Consider the following 21,792-nt stretch of genomic DNA (forward strand, 5'->3'; position numbering starts at 1 on the left):
CACATGTATTAGAGATATATATATTTTTATGTTACTCAAGTAAAACTTGGACCAGTGTAAGAACGTTTAATGGTATAAAACATAATTCTTCCTTAATTGCTCAGACTGTCATCACTTTTCTCTTGCAGGAGGCATGCAATTCTGGGTATCGTCAGTATCCAGACTTTCTGAATCCTGGCAGCCAAGTTCCCTGGATATCGAAGTTGCAGCCTATGCATTGCTCTCTCATTTCCTGCAGCAGCAGTTTGCTGAGGGCATCCGGATTATGAGGTGGCTAAGCAGGCAAAGAAACAGCTTGGGAGGTTTTGTATCTACCCAGGTGAGTGATGATGGTTTTAAATTTATTATCCACTTCTCTGTAGCTTTAAGAAGTATGTGGCCACTTTTTTTTTCATGACTTTATAAAATTACTTGGCAGTTTAAAAGTTTAGTAACTTAAGTCAAAAGTTTAAGTTACTCGTTTTAATTTTTTTCTTGACATGGATATAAGCATCATGTCTGATATTTATATGGAATGGATTAGTTCCCCATCTACGTTAGCCATTTCTTCGTCTGTGGTAACTGATATTATAGATGGTCGGTTCCATCCAGCAGGTATTTTCTGAGCCCCCCTGTACTCTAGGTCAAAGAGATTCAAATATGAGTAAAGGAGAGTTCCACTCTGAAGGAAGGGGGATGAATGTATAGCAGGTGTCCTAAACATTACTAAATTTACTCTTTGGACACCTTGATACACACTGACATGTGCAAATGTTTTTCTTTCCTCAACAGGACACTGTTGTGGCCTTGAAGGCCCTGTCTGAATTTGCAGCCCTAATGAACACAGAGAGGACAAATATCCAAATAACTGTGACAGGGTCCGGTTCACCAAGTCCTGTAAAGTTTCTGATCGACACACAGAACCGCTTTGTCCTCCAGACGGCAGAGGTGTGAGAAAGGGGAGTTTATTTGAAATTCGTGTAGATGATTCCTCATGCTGGAAGACTGCTTTATTTCTGTTCTATTGGTCGCAACAAAGACCTGTTGCCAGAGCCCTGTGGAGAGACTGGGAGGAAGGAGCACATGACTTTGGTTGAATTTGCTGAGCTGGGGAAGAGAGGAAGGGACAGGAACTTTGTAAAAGGAGAAAATGTGGGCACTGCCATATTAGGAGGAGAAGGAACACTGGTTGAGTTACTCTTCTTTGTAGGCACTGGGCTAAATTTCTTTACGTGTGCTATTGCATTTACTTCTCAAACCTAGCACTAAGGAATAAGTACTTTGATTCTTATTAGACACATGATAAAACAAGCTGAGAGAGAGTTTAAGTAACTTGCTCAATATCATGTTACTAATAACAGTAGAGCCATGATTTGAATCCATGGTTTCAAAGACCATGTCCTTTTCAGCTGCACTACATGTCCCCATTGGAGAACTGATAAAACCAGTAGTAGAATTCTTACTTTGAAGTGGAATAAAGGCCTATGCTAGACCCTAACTTTATCCCCCTGGATAACCTTTGGGAGCCTGAGAGTAATGTATGAAAGTGATAATTTCAAGGCTGGAAACTGAGGAAGAGGAGTTATGGTAAAGGAAATGGAAGGAATAAACGTAGTCACAGGCAATGATGATGTGTCGTTGTGTTCTCAGTAAGGCCTGGGGGGATTAGGCACTGACTAAGGGAGGGTAGCAGAGACGACTTTCTTGTCTTTCGTGCATTAGCCCCTACGGAAGGGCAGACCTGTCTGAGGCACTGACTTGCCCTCCTAAAGGCAGAGGTGAAGGTGGGCGGAGACTGTGCACTTGCTCTGCCTTCACCTTTAACGTAGTTGACCCATAGCTTTTGGCAGGGAAGACCGTGTAGAGTTCTTAGAGCTTTCCACAGATCACTTACACTCCTGATGAGGGATAACACTCATCCCTTGTAATGCGTGGGCCTACATATGGAAAATTAGCCTCATTTGCTTTTCCCCCCACCTTTATTCAGCTTGCTGCAGCAGAGCCAACTGAAGTTAATATTTCTGCAAGTGGTTTCGGATTTGCTATTTGTCAGGTATGTAATAATAAGTTTTGTTTAGCTAAATAGGACTTGTTATATCAATTCTTTGGTCTGGGGAAGTGCTAAATCTTTAACTTAGACAATGCGTAAAGTTCTTAATGATTTATTTCTATGACTTAGGCAAGATAAATCACTCTTTTAAATAAAAAGTATTAGAAATGTGATTAGCTAGTGAGTGGACAGCGACTCTGTGGATGGATAATCTATTGGAAAAATATTTCTTGGTTATTATATGCTTTTTGAAGTGAGAATTAAAATCCTCCAATATTATCCATGTGAATTGTTGGGCACTCCCACTTTATTTTATGAAAATACAGCTCAGAATTATAATGCTATGACTGGATAAACAAATATGCATTTTACTTACAACTTAATATTCATCTAACAATATAAAGGTCAACATAGTATTACAAGTAATTGATCTAAATATAGGAATTGTGTCTTTTAATGTAAAATCTACTGTAATAGTAAGTGAAACAATTAGAGCATGATATTTTTAATGCTCTGGTACGAGAAGAAAATCCAAAGAAACCTATTTTGTGTGCAATAGGAGTTAGAATAAAATGGAAGTAGTGTGAAAAATATTGAATGAAATAATTATTATACAAAATAATATATGAAAATCATCTTAGTAGAAACCCAACATAATATGTGATAGGACAAAAAATGATTATGTACTTGATTAGAAAAAAAGAAACCAAACAAACCCTGAAAGGTTTACTGAGAAAATAAAAAAGTAGCTATTGTAGAGAAGGGGTACTTTTTTCAAAAACCAGAACAACTGTTCTGGACAAGAGAACAGGTATACTTATTAGGTAGGGCAGAAGGTCAGGTATAATTTGGGAATTTCCAAATAATTTTAAGATTATTTTTTCTGATACTTAGAACAAGTGAATTTTTTTTTTAAATCAGGGGAAAAATGACCACAGTTAAAAAGACTGAAAGAGAAAAGAGTAACTAATTTATATTGGTCTTTACTGACAAAGGCCATGTAAAAAGTCTTATTCCTAAACTCTATTTCAATGCAAACAGTAAACCCAAAAGCAAATACACAGGATATTTTAGATACAATTGAAAAAGTGTGTATGTATACTAAAAATTATATCCATATACTAAAGTCACCAAATTGGTTGAAATTCATTCTTGATAAACCAAATGTAGATACATTACTGAAACCAAATGATTTTTACGTGAGGTTTGAATGGCACCTACTGGTCAGAATGTTCATCAGTCCTATGTCTGTATCAACATGCAGAAAACAAAAGGTAGGGACCAAAAGGCACTTCTTGTGATGGAAAAAAAACATTGCAAAGAGTTGGTCACCCAGCAATAGGAATGGAGATTTCCCTTAGTTGATATTTTTGTAAGTGCCCTGGAAAAGAAGGGCAAAGAAAACTCTCAGGTTTATAGTAAATGTTAACATCTTTTGGGTAATAAAATGCTAAGCTTTTGGAAATAAGCTGCAAGCTGTCACGAAGTTCACTCCCTACCACCAAACTGTCAGCCTGCCGAGAAAGAATTTTTTAAAAAGTGAGTAAATCCACAATGGGTACTAGAGGTTTAGCTGTGTATGTATGATTTAAATATAAGTTAAAAAAAAAGGCAACATTACACAGCAATAGGAAGGCTCAGGAACCTTGGCATCAATAAAAGCATCAGAGATAAAAAATTTAGATTCCAGTTCTCCTGGACATGAGGTATGCCTAGAAAATTTTGAGTATATTCCCAAGCTTCTGATCTTAGGATCCCTTTGAGAAAAACACTGTGCTTACACCCCACTGGTGTTCATTGGCACAACGTACGTATATTCTGAAAAAGACCCAGTTAACTTGAAAACCATCATTTATTTTATCATCTCTCAAAAGTGTTGCATGATCAAAAAGAATCCTCAGCAGTTGTACAGGTTTCTGTTCAGCTGAGGCTCTTAGATGTTTTAGTTTTGACTTGTCTTAGAGTTTCTGTTTCCAGTGTGTGAAAAATTACTTCAGATGGGCAGCAGAGCTTAAAATTTAGTGGATACTCTCAAGAAAGTTGGCAGTAGTTCACTTTTCCCCCATAGGGAATGTTTTATGTTCTTCAAAAAAAACCATACCCATGAATATCATTCATGATAGTCTCTGACACCAGTTTTGTAATGTTACCTAACAGTTTTCTCAATTTTAAAAATCATTTTTTATAAACTTTCGTAACAGTGTTTGTTAGTAATGATACTTTGTTCGCTAGTAAAACTAATATTTTTCTAGTTTGGAGAATGTGAATCTTGTTGAATACATAATGATAACAATTTATTGCTAATAATTTATTGCTAATTTATTATTTATGCTAATTTGTTATTTTTGCAGCTAAATGTTATTTATAATGTGAAAAATTCAGAGTCTTCTAGGAGACGAAGATCTATCCAAAATCAAGAGGCCTTTGATTTAGATGTTGCTGTAAAAGATAATAAAGATGATATCAATCACTTGAGTTTGAATGTGTGTACAAGGTGGGTATATGTTTAGTACCCCCACCCCTTCTTTTTCCTTAAAAAAAGATTTTAAGATTTAATTATTTATATCTCTAACTTTATCAATATATAAAGAGTTATATTTAACAAAGGTTTAAGTTATGCATTACACTTTATTTTTTTATTGTATGTTTTCCATTACTATTTGTCATCTCATACCCTCTACATTTTAGATTATGGACTAGAAATGTATGAACTGCTAATTGTATTTACAAATTTCTCATTGTGTCCAAAATTACTTACAAGTTTTCTATGTATTTATAACAAATTTGTATAGAAAAATTTAATAAAACTCAGGTCTAATTAATAAAAACTGGAAATTAACCAATCATGTTGAATATACCCAAATTGATATTTCTTGTCGATAGTCATCTTTCTGTTATACTTTTAACTCAAAACTTCATAAGAGCAGGCAAGTTCAAGGAAGAGAATACTTTTTTTTTTTAGACATAATGAAAATATTCCAGTTTAGAAGATTCTCACCTTGGATACTTAGGCACTTGGAGCGTCTGGGAGTACTCAGTAAGGTGAATTTGGTTTGTATCCAAAGCCTCTGAGGATCTTGTTGAGTCGTAAGGAAAAGGGTTCCACCTCAAACCTGCTGACTTTACAGATGCAGGGTCTGTGAAGCTGTCTTCCTCAGCTTTCCTGGTCATTCTACCACAGACACAAGTTTGAAAGTGACTGCTTTAGAGAGTTCTTGAATCGAGAGACAGTACAATGGGGATTGCTGAGCCAGCCGCAGTCAGCAGTTGTACCGCATGGCTTTTCCATCGGTCGTGTTCGGCAGGTGTGGGTTCCCTGCTCTATAAAGCAGGATTTTCTACCAGCCCTGCCTGCTTGGTTTGCCGTGTGAAAGGACCATGGGAACTAACTTCTCAGTGCTATGATCCTTTCACATTGAAGTCAGACTCCTTCCCATCACCACGCTGGGATCCTCCTGCTCCAAACAGAAAGCTCTTGCCAGCTATTCATTTTAGAAAAATATTTATTTTAAAGGAGACAAAATGTTGTTGGTGCCCAGGTGCTTTGATATTCACATTGTATACAACAGGGTGAGAGAACGATGCAGTGTGATAAAATTTTCCGAGCCTTGTCATTGTCTCAGGGTGGCCAAAGAAAACACCAAATGTGCTCCAAGTATGTGGGAGAACAAAGGGAAGGACTCTCCCTCTTTTTCTAAAGCCAGATGAAGAAAAGGTTGCTAAAGACTTGGCCGTGGTCTACTGCTAAGTGGTCAAGTGATGCCTCTGTTTCAGTTCCTGGCTTTCAGCTGGAACCTTTGGGGCTGTCAGCTTTTGAGAAAATGAAAAATGCAGTTGAGTTTGGAATCACCACAAGAAAACAGTTGCCTGCTGAAAGGGTGCCTAGGTTGTACTTGTCACAACCCACAGGCACAAGCCCGCTCCATGGCAGGCATTGCTTACTGTCCTTAAGGTGAACACACTGTAATATCATTAGTCCTCATATTCTTGAGAGTGGTAGGAATTTCACACCTGGAAGGAAAGGATTACCTGTTTTACAATTTTCTATACAGACTTTTTACGTATTTTAATGAAATGGTAATGTTTGGAATAACACTTGGCAGTTGTAATTTTTCTGTGAAGATAATTTGCCAGCAGATTTCGGTTTTGCTTCCATCCTGTCCTTTTGATTTAGGTTTTTGGGCCCAGAGAGAAGCGGCATGGCCCTCATGGAAGTTAACCTCCTCAGCGGCTTTACTGTGCCCTCGGATGCAATTCCCCTGGGTACGACGGTGAAGAAAGTGGAGCATGACCGTGGGAAACTCAGCCTGTACTTAGATTCTGTAAGTAGTAAACCGAAGCTTCACGCAGGTGGCCGTTGACAAAGCTACCATTTATTGTGTTCAAAGTCTCCCTTACTTTACGTTACTTTACGCATGTTTTCTTTAAGTTGCTATTTCAGCTCTTTATGTCCCTGAATGACTTTAACATGACAACCATATATTTGTGCTCATGAAAAAGACATCATTCTAAAATTAGTTTAAAAAGAATAACTATTAATGATGACCCCAATGAAAGTCTTGGTAACCAAATTATTATTTTATGCCAGATATAAAATATATAGAAACTGCCATATTGGAATTTCAAAAATTAAGTTCAGCTCTCAGTTTGAGAGCCCCTCCCCGCCACAGGGACTTGCTCAACATATTTGTTTAGATGCTGATGATGAAGGCTTTAATTACATTTTAAAAAATGCTTTTATGAAGCTTTTAATAAATCCCAAAGGGGTCACTATTCCTGCATTGGAGTTAGTTTCTTAAATCAGAGAAGAATATTCTCAGAGGTTTGGTCTTTATACATAATTATTATGTAATTTTCATACATACTTTCTGTTGCTATATGAAAATTACTGACCCAAAAATAAGGTGCATAAAATATGTGAGAATAATGCAAGTAAAGAATTCAAGACTCACTTTACCTCAAAACTGCTGGGTTATAAGTTTATTTTTTTCTTTTAACATCTATATGAAATTAATAGGTTGAATTGAAATTGAGTTCTAAGTGTTCTTAGGATTTCATGTTACATGAGGGGAATATGTATGTTTTGTGTTCCAGTTTTGCAAAGTATGAAACAGAAATATTGCTTTAGCAATATATGTATTTATAGAAAGCTAGTTTCTGAATGTTCTCAGCGTTTTAAGTCTTCAAAAATTAAAGGTTTTAACTCTGGTTAAAAACCTGTTAAAATTAACTCAGGATCTCTTGAATTCTTTTGCTGGTCAAGTAGTTTTCATAGATTAAATACTACTTGAGAGCCACAGGCCTGATTTGGAACTTGAAAAACAAATTTAAGGTTTTTATTTAGTAATGTAATTGGTTTTGGAATTTGTCCTTTACCTGTGATGTTCTAGTTAACAGTTATCTTAATCTGAGCATCCATTTTGTTTTTGACAGATTTATTTGAATTTTCGTTTACTGCTAGTTGATGCATGATGGAATGTTTGAAGGAATTTATCAATTTCAGGTTCCTTAAGCAGCCTTGTTTGCCAAATCGGCATAATCTGCTTCTCCTGGGGGCAAGGAGGCTGGCCTTTGGTACTTCATATCAGTCAATTATTGTTTGTGGGGTGCACCTGTCCACCCTGGGGTTCCCTCACTTACTGGGAGAAGCGGCTTCTGTGAGCTGAGGGCTATTGTACGGTGGTGAGTGCCCTGCCCAAGGCAGGGGATCTGGGTGAGGCACTAGGCCCAGGCGCATGCATCCGTGGGCTTGTTGCTTACTTGACCACTCAGGATCTGTCCCTTCCAGTAAAATGAGGTACGAACAATACCTATCCTAAAGGGTAGTTTTAAGAGTTAAATGAGATAATTTATATGAAATGCTTACCACAGGATGGTGGCATGTAGAAGCTCTACCTAAGTGTTAGTTTCTGTATTTTTCCTAAAATGTTAAGAAAAAGAAATATCTTTTAGTTTTTCATGAACACATAGTCTGCCACTTCCTTAAAAGTTTTTTGTATTTTTCAAGGTAAATGAAACCCAGTTTTGTGTTGATATTCCTGCTGTGAGAAACTTTAAAGTTTTGAATACACAAGATGCTTCTGTGTCCATAGTGGATTACTATGAACCAAGTAAGTGTATTTTGAAGTTTCTATTGCATTAGGAGTTTAGCCAGGCATTCATCCATTCATCATTCATTCATTCACTCACTCACTCACTGATTCATTCATTTATTCAAAGTGGTGACCAACTGGATTGGTTTCGCATTGGGGGGTCTATTGTTGGGGGAAGTGTAGGAGGAAGGGGAGCAGGAGGTAAGCTTTCCATTTAAATGGAGACAACTGATCATTTACAAAGGTCGCATGATAGCATTTAGCATAGGGTATTAAAGAGTGATGCCTTTGCTCATAATGTTTTAGGTTTTTAACACACAATTCCAAAATTTACAAAGAAAAATTGACATAGAGAGTCCAGTATGTTTAGTTTCCAAGGTTTTTGGCCCTATTCCAAGCACCCGCTCTGCCTGGGTTTTGTTTTAAACCGAGAGTTCTTCAGGACAGAACATGAACATCATCTTCTCTAAATTTACTGGTAACTTCTTGCTTTGTGAAATGTTAGAAGTGTAGGATGTGAAAGTAGAGATCTGGTTTGGAGATCACCTAATTAATGAGGACGAATCTGCATTCAGTCACAGTGACTTTTTCTGGCTATGTGACCTCCAGGCTGATATTCCTACTTGTAATGAGACTTGTCCTGACAAAACATTCCTGGTAGCTTAGAATCATCAGAATGCATGAGAATCATGAACTTTCTTGTGTGTGTTAGGTAGTTGTAGACAATTACACTTTAAAATAGAATGTTGACATTTTTAGTAGTTTCTGACCGAGTATTCATTTAAAATTAAGGTATAGCAGCAGTTCCCTCTCCCTCTAAATCAAAAAGCCAGTTTCTCTTCTCTTTTGTCTCCTATTGGAATTTGGAAGAGCATTCAGCCTGGTTCCTGTGGAACATTTCGGGGAAAACACTGATGATATATATATATTTTTTCCTGGTGTAAGGATGGGATGTGCTGTGGAGACTCAAGGAGAGAACCTAGTTATTCAATTTTATTATTTAACCTAGCTGCAAAATTCCCCAGTTGATGTTTCTTAGGTATATGGAGAACATTTTAAATGTTTAAGTAACAAAAAAGGTTCAGTGTATGTAAATTTTTGTGTGGAAAACAACTTATTTATGAGAGGCACATTTTAAAATGAACATTTGAGGAAGATCAGAATAATAAAAACCTAGCAACCCATTTTTGAAAACCTGAAAGTTAGAAAACATATTTATAACATTAAAACATTGAAAAATCATGAAGAAATTTGAATATAGAATTTTTTAAAAATTGTAAAAATTAAAATCACTTGTTTTATAGTGAGTTTATTACAGTGTTATAAGCAGTTTATATAGTTTTTTCATATTGGCTTATCCAATACAATTTACCAAAGCTAAATAGTCTTTAGAAATTATATGCTCAATTTTTTTTATTCTGTAAAATTTATTTATAGTTAATAATACATGCTCAATATTCTGAAGCAGCAATTTTCATCCTTTTTCATCTCATGGCACATATAAACTAATTACTAAAATTCTGCAGCACACCAAAAATATTTTTTTGCCTATCTGACCAAAAAAAAAATAGGGATAATTCATTTCATTCACATTGGATGGATAGTGTTGTGTTGGCTGTTGTCATTTTTTTTTAAATTTGACCATCTAAGAGAAAAGTGGTCAGTGCCCCTGACTAGTCGGGTATTGCATGCTTTAAAAATTCTTGTGGCACAACAGTTGAAAATCACTATTTTAAAGCATTGAAACAATGCATTGCCTAAACAGTTTTCTTTATAGTTTTGTATTTTTAAATAAAGGCCATGGTAAATATCTTTTTTTCTTTTTTTACAGAAATTAATTTATTTTTCAATTACAGTTAGCATATTTCTTTTCAGCAATTCTAATGATCAGAAGTTTACTTGAATGCATAGAAAATGTCACCCTAAAACAAACCTTTGAGGAGGTGAAACAACCCTCAATTTAAAATCTGTCCTGTTCCACACTCTCGCTGCGCTTGCCATCGAAGCGTGCAGCTGCAGTCTATTTTCCCTCTTTCAGTGCCGGCCAACTGCTGGTGGTAGATAGATTGGACTGAAAGCATTGTTTCTCTCTTGGATTTGGTTAGCAGTTGGGGCCCCTCTGGAGTGTTTCAGTTGTTTCTTGTAAAGAAAAATAAAATTATATGGAGAATGGAAAACTCAGAAAAGTGTATTGAAATGCTTTTAAGTTTTGGCAAAGTAAATGTTTCTAAACAAGGGAGATATGTAAACTGATGTCCATCTCTGAACAGGGAGACAAGCAGTGAGAAGTTACAACTCTGAAGCTCAGCTGTCCTCTTGTGACCTCTGTGGAGACTCCCATGGCTGCAGTCGTTGCGAGAATAGAGCGTCCGGCTCCCTTCGTCACTCTTCAGTCATTTTTGTTTTCTGTTTCATGCTTCTGTTCTCTTTGCAACATTGGCTGTGATTCAGTTTTTAAGGACTTTCTGTAACACATTTCCAGAAGTCATGTGTGATTGCCTTTTTTTCTGTAATCAAGTATTGCTTCTATTTTGAAAAACAATTTTTTTTCTTTTTATGAGGTTGAAGGGGTGGTGTACAACAGGTCCTAGTATGTAGAGCTGCATAGATTTCTTCCCCTGACTTCTATGTGGAACAAAATTCAGAATTATTGCAATTGTATATCTTTATTTTTCCTCTTAAAATATTTTAGGATTTTTTGGGAAGTGTTGTTTTCTCCAGAATAAATGTGTTACTTTAGATCTGTTATTCTTTTCATTTTCCAGAAGAACTGAGGTTCCAAAGCATTATTAAACATCATTCTTCCATTAGTATTGGTAACCTAAAAATAAAAGGCCAGAGCAAGAGCATCAGCATTTATTTGAGATCAAAAAGAATAGTTATTTGGGAAGCACTAATTCAGGCAAAAGCCCAAATAGTGTTTGGATTAGGAGACAGAGACAAGGGATATTTATGAGAAAGGGAAGGAAAACAATGACGTCACTAGAAGAAAGGCACTTCTATTGGTGCCCATAAGCTAACAGAGTGATGTTAGTTCTAAACAATGTTTTTAATTTTCAGTCCGGTAGCCATTAGTCTGCTAGTCATAAGAGCTGCTTTCTTGTTACCCTTGCAGACCCAGAGTTGCTTTAGGCCCAGTCTGAAGGTTGTTTTGCCTTGTTTTAGCATTCCAAAGGTTTGAGGCATCACACTTGCAAGGCAGTTCTAGGGATGGCAGCTCAGACTCCATTTTAAAGTATTATAGGTGGATTTCTTAGGACCTGGGAGAAAGAAACCAGAAGGAGGAGCTTGCTCCGTTCCCCTCCCACATCTACCTTAACCTTACTTTCCAGGATGTCACATCCCTCTTTTTAGAATGTGGGTGGTGAGTTTTCTGTTTTTGGTGTTTTTTTTAAAAGCAAAATGGTGTTGTTCCATTTCACATGTAATCACATACCACATACCTTTATTTTTCCTCTATTTTTCTTCTGGAGAGAAGAACGAGAGAGGGAACGTGTTTTCCCGTGCTTTGCGGGTTGGGTCGGAGCTTGAGGCATGTACAGAAAACCGCTGGAAGGGACGCCAGGCGCGCTGCTCCCCTCACTTGCACAGCCCCACACTCAGGCTCCGTTCCAGGGGGAGTGTTGGAGTGCTTGTGGTCCATGCTTTATGTGACTCAGTCTAGAAGATCTAGACCAGGAGGCACAAAGCTTTGCTAGTAATGGCGACGATAAGCCAGGTGGATGACAAAATCCTGTATAAGACACAGCACACTGACCTCTCTGGTCTGAGAAAGAAGCTGAAGTTGGACAGGGACCAGAGAGTCTTGATGTGATGGCCGACTGCCCCACCGTAGGGCATTCCCCAGGGTCCCGAGAAGCTCTTCTGGGCTCGGGTGTCTGAGCGGCAGGCTGTCAGCTGTGCAGTGACATCTAATGCTTGCTGCGAATCTTGAAGAAGGCCCTGAATTTTGAGCACCTGGATCATTGGTTACCCTGTATTCTGAAGGATAATATTCATTTATCTGGATGAAAATTTTAAAGAAAAATTCCTTTCTTTTTCCTTTTTTCCCTTTCCTCTATTCTCTCTTCCCTCTCTCTTACTTCCCTTCTTCCTTTCTACTACTTCCCCTTCTAAATAGATTAAAATATATTAGAAATATAAAAAACAAATTAAAGATCTTTTACTAAATCTAAGAATACTTTAATTTTACTCTTTTACTCCATGGCATCTCTCTCAAATGTACATGGGAAAAATAATTGCTGTGGGCTCCAAAGAGCCTACATTACAATATTTTCAACTGTTTTAAAAATAAATCTATCAAAAAGTAGGCAAATATACCTTTTAAAAACAATTTTATTTTTAGTGATTTTAAGAAATTATAGTGGAGTGGATGTTCATGTATTGCTTATGGATATTTTGGGTACCAAAGTAGAAATCACCAGCATTCAGTATTTCAAAGCTTGAAACTGCTGTGTGGAAAAAAGATTCTCACAGAGTGGTCTATGGAGAGAAAGATAATTTTCTTGTGTGTTTTTTCAAGTGGAGAAAAGTTCTGTCACACCTTCAAACCACTCTGATCTAAAATAAGCACTCGTTCTGTTTGAGCCTTCTGTATGGTGTTCTCTGCCTTCACACTCCAGGACTTTCTGTGAAATGCAAGTATCTAATAATGAAGCTGGTATATGTGTGTGCGTGTATTGGCGGGGGGGCGGGGGCGGTGTTCACAAAGCGCCCCCTCACCTGCCCTGCCTGGGGAACCTCATGCTGACCATCAGTACCTTATATCCTTTGGTAATTCATACTGAACTTTTACTGTGGTATACTAGGAAATAGTAGAACGGAATCTTTTTTAGACCGTATTTTCTCATTTAGAAACCAAGACTCATCACTTTTTTGTGAAGTACTGCAGATTTTCAGGTGAAAAAGTCATCTTGTAACTCCTCTCTTTTCACTATAAATTTATTTAAAAAGGTGGAAGGGGAAAAAGAGGAGAAAGGATGAGTCAGCTCTGCATCGTGGTGCATGGGGCTGGGACAGAGAGGCCTTGTCCTCTTCCTCCTTCATGTCTTTGAGAACTTGCCTGCTACACATCATGGGTTGGGATGAAAAGTGACCAAGAAGTCACAAAAATAGGAGAAAAAGAGCGCATGTAGTAGTAAAAATGGATGGTATAGATTATTCCCATGCTATGAATAATAACTTTAGAAACTAATTTTACCTGTAAGTTTGCTTATGCTGGAATGCTTCCATTTAGAATACCATCAGTTTCATTTATTGATAGGGACTAATTTAAAGACTCTCCTTTTCCCTCCACTGACTGGGGACCTTATTAAGACACCAGCATACACCACTTCATTTTGACTGGACAACTGTTCCAGAGACTGAATGTTGGGAAAAGTAGAAGCTAAACAATTCGAGAACAGAACAACGCTTCTGTATTTGGTTTTACCATCTTACTACTTTCAGAAACAATTCTGAAAAAGAGTTAAAGCTTATTAAATTATTCCAGGTCAATGAAATGTTTCCTTTTATTGCCCTATTATACTTTATTGTTTTCCATATGTTCTAACAATAATATCTTTGGTTTAGTATTTTGATTACAGTAAAATCTGAGGAGCATTGTGCTAATATAAAATCCAGATATACAGCTATACTATTACCTAACAGTTTGTCACTTATATATGCAATACCATATCCTACATGTGGAAATTTTTAGAATTGTAGATAGCATAATTCTCCTGCCTCCCATTCTTTTGAGCCTGGGTATAGTTATTATTTAAAGTTATATTTAACCTTAATTTCTGTTTGTGTTAAATATAGTTATAAATAGTCTGGCAATATAACACCAATTATCTTTATTTTGATATAATTCATTTATTTCATTAAACATTTTCTGGCTCTCCTATGACATTTTTTAAAAATTGGAGCTATGATTTTTCTTTGTCACTTTTAAAAGAAGCCATCTTATTAGCCTGTTGGCATATAATCTGGGATTATTTGTAACAGCCTTACAAATAAAATCATAGCTCCAATTTTTTATAATTTGATTTATTGAAGTTTAAACATAGTTTAAAACTATGTTGTAAATATCTCCTTGACAAGGTTTCTTAACATAGGGACAATACATATTTTTAGTGTGCCAAGTGGCTCCAATAGGTCCGGGTGCCATTATGCATTTATTTTTGGGTGCATCATTTTTCTCACACACTGTAAATCTGAGACACTTATAGTAAGTGAACTCACTCTTGGTTAAGCTTTAGAATGTTTACACTTTCAATAGAGGCTTCTATTAAACAGAAGAGCATATTCCTCATTATTTTTTGTTTTCAAATTCCATTAAAACATAGCACTTGTAAAACTTAAAATTTTCCTATCTTTTATTCAAATGATATTCATGCTAACATTAAATAAGGTATATTGGGAGTAATTTGAGGTACAATTATTTTTATCACTACATTGAATAGAAGTCCATTATCCTACTTCAGGAAACTGAGTAGTAAATATACATTTTTAATTAAGTATATATCCATGGGAGTAGGGTTGTTTCAAAATTACTTCTAGCCACTGAGTTGTTTTCATGTGCCACACCGAAAGGCCACTAGTGGCACATTGCATCATTCCATAAAGTGCTGCCATTTCGACTTCAACTATTATTTTAACATAAGAAAATAGATATTTCTTAAATGATTTCTGAGTTTCTCATGTAAAAGGCTGCTGACGGGTGTGTGTGTCTGTAATAGGGATGATATTGCTATGTGTAGCTACAAATTTAAGAATAATTCTATCTTGTGATAATTCTGTCTATGTCGTGAGGCCACAATTTACCACTTTTCTGCCCAATGTATTGAATCAGTGGTAAAGTACCATGTTCCATTTGTAGATCTTTGAGATTTGTCTTTGATAGCTTCAGTAAAATACGGCTCTATCCTGGTCCTTCCAGCCTTTATGTTTTGGATTTTTAGTAGGGTGCAGTTGATGTGGTAGAGTCCATTTCTTTTGTACACAGAAAGGTTTATAAAATATTGCCCATAAATCCCCTATTTTGAGAAGCTGTTTTGCATATGAGACAAACATTGTTGAAACATTATTTTCTCAGAAACTAAAGCTTTATATATTGATCAAGGTGATTCTGAAAGTTTAAATTTTAAATATGTTGTTAATTGCACTCTATTATGTTTTCAATAAGAATCATGGTCTATCAATAAAAAAAATTAAAATTCCCATCTTTTTCTTATCAGTGTTCTTTTTATTTTAGTTTAAATCATGTTTATAGCACATCTCTACCTAAAACTGTTTAGTTATGAGAAATGGTTGTCTGAAGGTGGGTTAGAGTAGGCGTTATTGTGTGAAAAGAGTTTGACATGAATGAGGTGAGAGAAACTTGATTACAAACTGCCTTCACTTCGCTCCTCATCTTTGCTTTTGGTATTGGATTGGGGTCTGTGGGAGAGTGGTATATACAAATAAAAAATGTGAGGTGAGAGCTCACCCAACGTATTATATAGGAATAAAGAATGCACAGTTTGTGTACACAGGAAAATGGAGACATGGATTGCTGCATCTGTAGTGTAATATCAATACTTCAGGTACATTTTCTTGATTTCTACCCAGTATTTTTTTTTAAATACTTTTTTTCTGCTATGAATTTTCTGGGTTTCTGCAAAATGCTAAAGATAATGTAATGGTTCTCAATTGGGGATGATTTTTGACCCCCAGGTGACACTTGGCAATGTCTGGAGATAGTTTTTGTTGTCACAACTGGAGGTGGTGCTACTGGCATCTGGTGGATTGAGGCCAACCAAGGATGCTGCTAAAAATCCTACAATTTACAGGACAGCCCCACAGCAAAGAATGATCTGGCCTAAGATATCAATAGTGCTTAGGCTGAGAAACTTTAGTTAAATGCTTAGACTCTTGACCCACAAAAAATGTGAATTAATCAACATGTTTTCTTTTAAACCACTAAGTTTGTGGTGATTTGTTACACAACAGGAGAAAACTAATACACAAATTTAACAAATTAATTCTGTTATATGTAGCTAATTTATTCCTAAGCATTACACCTGGTATTGCTGTCTTCTCTGTAGCTAAGGGGTCTGTGGACATCTCATTAGCCCTTGTGAGCACTGCTTGCTTCCACGGCTGCTGCCACTGTGTCACATACCAAGGAGGAGCGGCGTCCTCTGCAGTCCTCATTGCTCTGGAGCTACACCACTTTCCACACTGAAGTGGGGAGTTTTTCTCTCCCTGACTCCATGCTATACGTTATCCCTAGGATAGAATGGGGCTTCTTGTGCCTCGCTGCTCAAAGTGTTTAATGGGAGCTATCCTTCCCATTCCTGCTTGTAGTCAGTCTGCCTCTCTATCTGTGTCACTCAGTCTCTCTCTGGCTCGGACCCAAGTCTGGGAGACTGGGCCCATGCTATGGGGACAGAGATACTAGACTGTCTTTCCAATAAACATTTTTTCCTGACATACACAATCAATCTCCCTTTCTCTCTCTCTCTTATCTCTTAACTTTCCAAAGCCCTCAAGAGAAACAGACCCCTGCTAGCCACTGTGCAGTAGTTCCCTGGTCACATTCGTGTACAGACACCATGGTGGTTAAGAGTGTGGGCTTTGGTACCAGGTGGGCTGGGCTCGAATCTTGGCTCAACCTCTTGTCAGAGGGGAGAGCCTCTTCCCCTCTAGTGTATGTGAGGTGGAATTTTCCCTAAATGTTCTTAGGTTCTCTCTTTCCCTGAACTCACTCCACCCCAAAGGAGACAGAGTCCTTTTTCGAATTGTCAAGTTAGGAAGAATGAACTGGTGACAGTAGACGCGTCTCCCCACTTCCCCATCTTGTGGCTCATGCCGATATTCTCCTTGGTTCCCTTGTGCTGACCTAGGTCTGCCAGGGCCCAGGGCTGCTTGGGATGGGTGCGGAAGTCTAGGCTTCTAGGGACAGTTCCACTGGGTTCTCAAACCAGGCTGTGTCCTCCAACTTAGTCTTTATGAGCAACAGAGTGAATACTTTGTTTCCTTCATCTGTTGACTTTTGTATATCGGATGGACTTGTAGGATACTATTTATTGCCTTTCCTCAGAGTCCCCAACACTTCTACTAAGATTGTGATCATGGGCAGGTTTTACAATGTGTGCAATTATCAAGCATATGTTGAGTGCCTGATAAATTATGGCTGTGACTTTGTATATGCCAGTGGATATAGTCTAGGTTCTTTATGCATAGCATTACATGCATAACTTTGGGTAGGAGGGAAAAGAACTCCCCTATTCTCCAGCTAAATTGTTTTCTCTGGTTGGGTCCCTTTGATGCCCGGAGTCCATTCTGAACGTTATTTCTAATGCTTCCAATGAACCAGAGGTGGTGCTTGCCTTGGGGGTTGATGGGTTCCTTTTTCCTTCTTGTTGCTGCTTGGGTCATCATGTCTGCTAAGGGGGCTCACTAATAGGACCTTGAAGAAGGTTCAAGCAACAATTTATTCAAGGTTACCAGCAATAAACCCAGACTATAGAGATTCAGATGTGGGGTATTGTGCCCTTTGATCTAATCCCACTGTCCCATCAGGCTGTACAGGAGCATGAGGCATGACCTCCCAAACTTTTGCAGTGTCCCCATAAGGACCTTGCCTGTGGTAGCACAGACACTTGTGGGTGGATTCTCACGGCTTTCTTTCTTTCGGCAGTCTCCCCCATCTTTTATCTCTGTTCTTCATTCTGAAATTTCTACAATCACCACCTTTCCTATCACTTACTTCCTCTCAGAAATCAGCAGGTACCGACTCTCCCTTTTTGCCTTCAGTTTTCTCTTGGTCTTGAGCTGTGACACAAAGCTATTTCTCTCTGCTGGTCCTGCTGGTAGGTCACGTCTCTAAAGTGGAGGAATGATGAGAGAACTTTGGACGATTCTCCACTCTGACTGGTAGTTGGCCTTTATTCTTTTTTATATGATCCCAATAATCTAAAAGATCAGAAAACCACATGAGTTCGGGATGGGGAGACATTAAATGGTAAAATACATGAAAAAACTTCATGGTTTAACAAAATATGAATCAGTGACAAAAGAGCAAATACCCCTAGTTCCTGAACAGAGGAGGATTAGTTCTAGCAGAGCCTGCATGTTTCAGGGTGCTATGCTTGGTGACTAATGTCACAATTTAAGAAGGTAGACCAACTGGAGTCCCTTTGAGGCAGCAAGGCCACATTGGTGTTAGGATGAAGGATGAAAGGAGGTGGGGATGTTCAGCTGGTGAATCAATGGACTCTTAACATTTTTCTTCAAATATCCAAAAGGCCACCACCTGCAAGCTCACATTGCAGAATCATTACAAAGTGGGACGTTTGGGTACTCTATTAGGAGGGATCAAGTAGAACATTCCTATTTCAGAAGCTGACGACTACATGGTCGGTCCTTAAGACTTATTTAGCAGAGGCTGATGATCACTAAGGGCTGACACTTTTTGAATTGGTATCTTATCCATTACTTTTTTTTGTACTGAATGTTACAAATGGTAGAGGTAAAATGTTTTCTACGTTACCTTCTGTTACAGATTTGATTGTTGAAGTCCTACCAACCCTCGACACCTCTGAATGAGTCCCTATTTGGAAATAAGGTTGTTGCAGGTGTAATTAGTTAAATGAGACCATGCTAGAGTAGGGTGGGATGCTAATCCAGTAAGAATGGCTTCCTTGTAAGATTATAAAATGTCCATGTGAAGACAGAGATGCATAGGGAGAGTACCATGTGACAACAAAGGTAGAGACTGGATTTAGGCAGCTGCAAGCCAAGGAATGCCAAAGATCACCAGCAAACCACTGGAAGCTGGAAAGAGGAAGGAAGGAGTCTTCTGCAGGTTTCAGAGGTGAGCGATGAAACCTTGATTTCAGACTCGTAGGCTTCAGAACTGCGAGATAAGGAATTTCTGTAGTTTTAAGCTACCCAGTTTGTGGTACTTTGTTATGGCAGTCTTAAGAAGCTAATGCACCTCTCCAATGTTGCCAAGACCCAGAGACATGAAGTGCCTCGCACAATGTTTTTTACCCTCCACAACTTCTTATGAGCAAAATTGAAACTTCTGCCTGGTGGGTAGCAGGCACACAATAAACATTGTGGAATGGATAAATTCACTGCTTTACCTGGAGTTTGAATCCTAGCATGTTGATGGCTTTCCCAGCTCCTGCTTCCTGTCCTGTGGACCTGGTGCTAGTGCTAGGGCCCAACATTCCCCCTGTACTCTCAGCTCTCCTGCCTCCAGAACTCCACTCCAGCGGGGAGGACTGGAACTGCCATCCATCGCAGGCTAATTTACTCAGTGCGTGCGTGCACGCGCACGCGTGTGTGAGTGTGTGTGTGTTTTAAAATAATCCCTGTTAGGGCAGTGATGGCAAATAGAGTTCCTCTTGCATACCTCTTGAGATCATCTGACAATGAATGACTGCCTAAAGGGACTCTGCCACAGATTTTGAGGCCACTTTTTGAACCCAGTGGGAACAAAGCTGGAACCAGCTTTGAATATCTGCATGGGTTAGGCAGGGCCACGTGGTCACACTTAAGCTGGGAATTTGCCATTTCTGACCTAGAGTCTGCCATACACAATTTAGTATTTTATTATATTAGCTTGCATTATGAACTAATTGCTTTTATTGTTGTTGGTCCTGATTCACTTACCATATTGCAAGCCTACAGTTATGAAATTTTCTGCCTTATACCATAGGCTCTCTTTCTTTATATTTGATATTTGTCTATCTGTCATCTATCCTTATCATTTATTTATCTATCTCTATCTCCACATTTATGATAAATGCTCTCTGACTAATGTACCTAGTGTATTGTGTAGGCTCTGAACTGTATACTTATACACAATGAAATATAATAATAATAATAACAACAATAAATTTGTGCATTAAGTGTCCCGGCAGTCCAAACAAGTGAAAACAACTTTTTTTCTTAAAGGGTTTGATTTTCCAGTTTCAGGTTTTTCTTTCCTCCTCTGTAAGTAACCACACATTTTGTTTTCTTAGGAACTGATTAAAAGATACTAAGGAACAGGAGAAATTATTAAGGTATATAAGATAATTTGGTAAATTGGTAAGTAAAAGCTCATGTTTTGAAGGTTTTTATTTTTCTCTTTCATTTTAAAGAAACATGTTGGAAAGGATATTTTCTCTATTCTTGGGAAATTCAGACTAGATTTGCATCATTTTTCTCATTAGCTCCTGAGAGTCCTATGCTCACTTCTAATATTGTGCCTTTCCTTTATTTTTTCTCTACTCTGTTTATCAGAAGCAATGAGGAGCAGGTTCCTGAAGGGCAGATTCTATACCTTAGTTTTACATTTTCAGTATCTATAGAGTTTGACGTAGAGTAGATACTCAATCTGGTAGATTTGAAAAAATTAAAATTTTAAATATATATATTTTATTGATTATACTGTTATAGCTGTCCCAATTTTTCCCCCATTGCCCCTCTCCACCTGATACCCTCATTCTATCCAGCAATAACCCCATCCTTAGTTCACATCCATGGGTCATGCATGTGAGTTCTTTGGCTACTCCATTTCCTATACTGTTCTTAACAACCCCCTGTCTACTTTGTACCTACTAGTTTGTACTCCTGAATCCCTGCACCTTTTCTCCCATTCTCCCCCTTCCTTCTCCCAGGTGATAATACTCCAAATGATCATCAGATCTATGATTCTCTTCCTGATCTGCTTGTTTGCTTTGTTGTTGATAGTTGTGAATTTTTTGCCATTTTAATGTTCATAGTTTTGATCGTCTTTTTCTTATATAGTTCCACTTAACATTTCATATAATAATACTTTGGTGATGATTAACTTTAGTTTTACTTTGTCTGGGAAGCACTTTATCTGCCCTTCCATTCTAAATAATAGCTTTGCTGGATAGAGTAATCTAGGTTGTAGATCCTTGCTTTCCATCACTTTTTTTTTTTTTTTTCTTAAAAAATATTTTTATTTTAAAACATTTTAAAATTACAATTTACATCTGATATGATTTTGTATTAGCTTTGGTTGTATAGCATAGTGGTTAACCAATCATATACTTTGCAAACTGTTCTCCTGGCATTTCCAGTACCCAGCGGGCACCATAATTATTACAATATTATTGACTACATTTCCTATGCTGTACTTTACATACTCATGACTACTTTGTAACTTCCAATCTGTGCTTCTCACTTCCTTCACCTCCCTGTTAGCCATTTCTAAGTTCAGTAATGTTATTTTTTTTTAATTAATTTATTTACTTTTTAAATACATTTGTCTCTGCCTTCCCCCCCCTCTTTCCCTTGCCCCCTCCCACCTTCCCTCCCTCAGCTCTTCCCCTTTGGTTTTGTCCATGAGTCCTTGCTATATGTTCCTTGACTTTCCCCTTCCCTTCCCTTTCCCTGCCCCCCCCCTTCCCTCTTGTCTCTGTTGATTTCTTTTCCTTTCAGTGTTGCTGGTCATATTTGCCTTGCTTCTTTGCATTGTTGGTTAGGTTCCGCTTATAGGTGAGATCATATGGTATTTGTCTTTCGCCCCCTGGCTTATTTCGCTTAGCATGATGCTCTCCAGTTCCATCCATGCTGTTGCGAAGTTTAGTACTTCTTTTTTTCTTTCTGCTGCGTAGTATTCCATTGTGTATATGTACCATTACTTTTGGATCCAATCATCTACTGATGGGCATTTAGGTT

General features: G+C 37.7%; 1 protein-coding gene across 1 annotated transcript in view; it reads left to right on the top strand.

Moving 5' to 3' along the window:
• The window catches only part of CD109 (CD109 molecule), a 107,779-nt gene extending 97,212 nt beyond the window's left edge, over positions 1–10,567 (top strand). Inside the window, exons 28-34 of the mRNA XM_054569631.1 lie at positions 129–319; positions 772–927; positions 1,967–2,032; positions 4,381–4,523; positions 6,204–6,351; positions 8,037–8,139; positions 10,392–10,567. Coding sequence (XP_054425606.1) covers positions 129–319; positions 772–927; positions 1,967–2,032; positions 4,381–4,523; positions 6,204–6,351; positions 8,037–8,139; positions 10,392–10,567 — 983 coding nt within the window. The remainder of the gene's footprint in view (positions 1–128; positions 320–771; positions 928–1,966; positions 2,033–4,380; positions 4,524–6,203; positions 6,352–8,036; positions 8,140–10,391) is intronic.
• Positions 10,568–21,792: the final 11,225 nt, after the last annotated feature.

This window comes from Pteronotus mesoamericanus, unplaced genomic scaffold (assembly GCF_021234165.1).
Source record: "Pteronotus mesoamericanus isolate MK-2021 breed Mesoamerican mustached bat unplaced genomic scaffold, CSHL_Meso_final contig_20, whole genome shotgun sequence".
Classification (NCBI taxonomy): Eukaryota; Metazoa; Chordata; class Mammalia; order Chiroptera; family Mormoopidae; genus Pteronotus; species Pteronotus mesoamericanus.